This window comes from Aedes albopictus, chromosome 3 (genome assembly GCF_035046485.1).
Source record: "Aedes albopictus strain Foshan chromosome 3, AalbF5, whole genome shotgun sequence".
Taxonomy (NCBI): Eukaryota; Metazoa; Arthropoda; class Insecta; order Diptera; family Culicidae; genus Aedes; species Aedes albopictus.
This window is the reverse complement of record NC_085138.1, coordinates 431,835,134-431,838,826: the sequence shown is the minus strand read 5'-3', so window position 1 is coordinate 431,838,826 and position 3,693 is coordinate 431,835,134. Positions and strand designations below refer to the sequence as shown.

The 3,693-nt window shown below is 44.3% G+C and overlaps 1 protein-coding gene across 1 annotated transcript; it reads right to left on the bottom strand.

Moving 5' to 3' along the window:
* Positions 1-313: 313 nt before the first annotated feature.
* LOC109621463 (heme transporter FLVCR2) lies at positions 314-3,005 on the bottom strand. Its single transcript, XM_020075489.3, has 3 exons — positions 1,187-3,005; positions 944-1,121; positions 314-880 (listed from the first exon to the last, which is right to left on the bottom strand). The coding sequence occupies exons 1-3, from the start codon at positions 2,500-2,502 to the stop codon at positions 662-664; spliced, it is 1,713 nt and encodes a 570-aa protein (XP_019931048.3). The 5' UTR covers positions 2,503-3,005; the 3' UTR covers positions 314-661.
* Between the last annotated feature and the right edge of the window lie 688 nt (positions 3,006-3,693).

Genomic DNA, 3,693 nt, shown 5'->3' with positions numbered 1-3,693 from the left:
AGAGAAGGGTCCAAAGTAATAAATGTCGTATGGCAACCGTTTCAACTATTTGGCAGGATGCTTCAGCTCCTATTTTTAACTTTTTTTATCGTTTGCTATCCTTGAATGATATCACCCAAGACGGAAGATGTAATGATGGGTAAAAAGGTGAAGGCACCAACCCACTCGATACCTTTTTCGAAGAACTCAGTCAGTTCAATTAATTAATTAATGCATATTTCCAGAATAACTTTTCTGAAGTATGATATAGAGAACCAGAAAAATGGCGTCAAAGAAACGATCAATGTCTTGATCAATAAAAATTGTCTTGGACTTCAGTGGTGAACATGTTTTATTTATCACCTTCAAACTGTCAATAAATACCACATACAAACGCATGACCTATATTCATTGACGTCACTACATTACGCAGCGCAGAGCAAATACGTCCTATCAGCTCTGAGCTCAATCATACATCCTTTATTCTTAGTAACAGAATGTCCTTGCTTTGGTTCAAGATACCGTTATCACCTACATGACTCATCCATTCTACTCGAAGCTAGATCCTAAAAACCTTATATGATAAAAATATAACAGCCTTATCTCGCTTGCAGTCGTCCATATGCGTCAGCTCCACTCGAGAAAAAAAAATTAAGTATGACTCGATCTCTTCTGGCGTCGATCACCTGTTACTGCCTCCACCACTACCAGTAGTGCTATCTATCCTAAAGGTGAGAGGCGCGTCCTCATTCTCACTGGCAGATTCAAAGTGTATGATGGCCTCCTCGGCATGCTCTCGCGCAGCTTCGTTCTCGATCTGCCGATGCGTATTGTACCGCCGCAGCTCCGAGTGGATGAGCGTTATGACGTTGGCATCGATTATGAGAAATGCTGCGAATACCTGTGAACGATCAGAAAGACATTGTAGAAACGCAATTTATGAAAAAATACAATCGACGATTACCATATTTCCAACGAAGTCCCCTAGGATCTGCTGGATACCGGATATGAGCAACGTGATGACAATGCCGAAGACTTGCGTGGAGATGTTCATGATGCCCGAAACGGGTCCATCCGGTTCAGGGAATGTCAACTCAGATGCAAACTCATACCCAATAGGTTGGAATCCTGTCATGAAGAAGCTGTGTGCGAAACGGAACTGAGATAAGTATCGTATTTTTCGGGTTGAGAAACCGTAAATATTTACCCAAGAAATACTGACGCTACCGAGACGAGTTTTTTCGATCGCGTTTCCAGTGCAAGTGCGAAGATTATCAACGTCAGCGCTGATAAGCGACAAGCCCAAACGGCAGTTGCTTTGTATTTGTGCATGCTATCCAGTAGATAGCCGAATACCATCGACCCCAGTAAACCCAGCAAGATCAATGCCAGACCGATCCGTCCGGCATCGGTTTCTCCATCTGGGAAATAGTTCATGACTATTTGATTCAGCAGTGTCGAGAAGGCGTTGAAAATTCCGCAGTTGATCCCGTATGCGATCACCAAGATCAAGTAGTTGTCGTTCTGCATCAATCTGCTGACTGCAGGCCAGTAATCTTCCATCTTCGGCTTCATTGTTCGCTGGAGGGCTTGCACGTGACTTGGCGCGAACTGGGGAGCTGATTTGAATACCGCGATCACCATACACGCTATCATGGTCGATATTCCGGCTACCGCCATCAGAAAGATCTTCAGATTCACTCCTATCTCGTCAACGTCATCGCTGTTGCTGATGACGATCGGAGTGAAGAAGAATCCTATAGCGATACCCAACTGCGCAGCAAACACTCCAAATGCACACACTGATGACGCTTCGTCAGGTGAGAACCACGTTGACGCCAATCTTGACGGAATACTCATTAAGAACACTTGCGAAAATGCTGAAACGGTTTGCCCCAGCAGCACCATCTGGAACTGATTTTGATTGACAGAGAACACTTTGATCCACGCTCCTATGGCGGTCCCCACCGATCCTATGACCGCTGTCTGTCGCATATTCCGCACGTCCATGATGTATGTAACCGGAAAGACGCATATTATGTAGACCACCATGAAAATCATTGACGTCCAATCGACCCACACCGACGTTACATCGTAATACTTCATCACAACATTCGCCACAATACTGTACTGAATCCACTGCACATAGGAGATCGCAATGCTCATCATCCCCAACGCCAACATCGCCCATCTTCGTTTGTACAGTTGAATCTGCACCGATGTGAAACTGTAGTTCTCCGGTATCGTTAACGTAGACTGTGATATGCTTCGCGTGATTGATTGATACGTGGACTTCCTCTCGATGTGTGAATGCACGACAATGGCTTCGTAGTCGATGGATTTCGGTTCTTCCGACACTTTTTGTGGATGCAGGCCATTATGCAACAGCGGTACGCACAAATAATTCTGGTTCTGTGTTGGGATGATCGAGGTCGAAAGCGATTTTTTCCGGTCCAAATTGCTGGCAATCTTCAGCGACTGCACCAGGAGGCTCCTCTCGTGAAAGATTTTATCGTTCTTCATCGCGACCGACGTAACTTCAACGAAAACAGAGAGTTCGAACCGCGAACGGCCTCACTTCTGTCCGTGTCAACTCGCACGAGTTGCCAATCAGCAACTGATCAGTCGGAGATGCATCTGCCTTCTGGTATGCAGGCTCCACCAGTGCAGAAGGATGGACAAGATGAGAGTCCGATAAACGCAGCCCTGTTTGGGTAGCTTATCTGGTTTGCTAGCTGGCTGGCAGTGAATGCATTACCTCGACACGACTCCTCCCGTCGAGACTAAGATACTGACACTGATAGAAGATCGCTTCTGGTGCTGGCGATAGCCAAGAGGAGATGTTTGCTCGGAGAACAACTGATAAGGAGAAATTGGATTATTCTGGTGTGAGATACGAAAGGGTAGATTTTTCAGAAAGAAGCCCTGGATTCGCAATAGGCAGGAGAGTACGGAGAAATGTTGGCCAAGCGTGTACCTAGAAGGATTAGAAAGTATACTGATTTTGCCTGCTCTCTTGTGACTAGAAACGTTGATTACATTGTTGGCCATAGGTAGAAGAAATCAGGCCAAACATTTCAATAGGTCCTATCTGCGTTTGAGAGGCTCTCTTTGTTCACTTTCTCTTTCAGTTATTGCAATACAATGGTACACTTTTTAACTGTTTTTGCAGTACAAATCAAAAGACGATTGTTTTGACCATCGTTCAATGCAAGGAGACAATCTTAATTCAAATAAACAGCTGAGTTATTAACGGAAGAGAGGGAAACCAAAGAGAGCCTCTCTTCTGCAGATTGGACCTTTAGACATGTTTCGCCCGAAATGTACGGTTCGACCGATCAGCACAAGTAAACGTGGGGGTGTTTGTTTGGATTTATGATGCATTAGGCAATGTCGTATTTGAATGACGGCGCTGAAATTAGGCAGATTTGAAGACTGAAGCTTGGATTCGATTCAGAGGCTCGAGCCTATTTGCTTACGACAACGTTAGGTGAATGGGCGCCAATATGATTGCGTCATTTCGAATCATTACATAAGTTGTACCAACGAACGATTTAGACGAAAAAGTGTCCGATTTGAGATATTTTTTCACTGTGTTTACTGTTTTTCATAGTAGCCATTTTTTCTTATTTTACCCAAACAATCAGTTATAAAATTTAAAATGTCTGTCAGTTCAAAGTAGGTACTCTGTAACAGGATCACTTCGGAGCTATT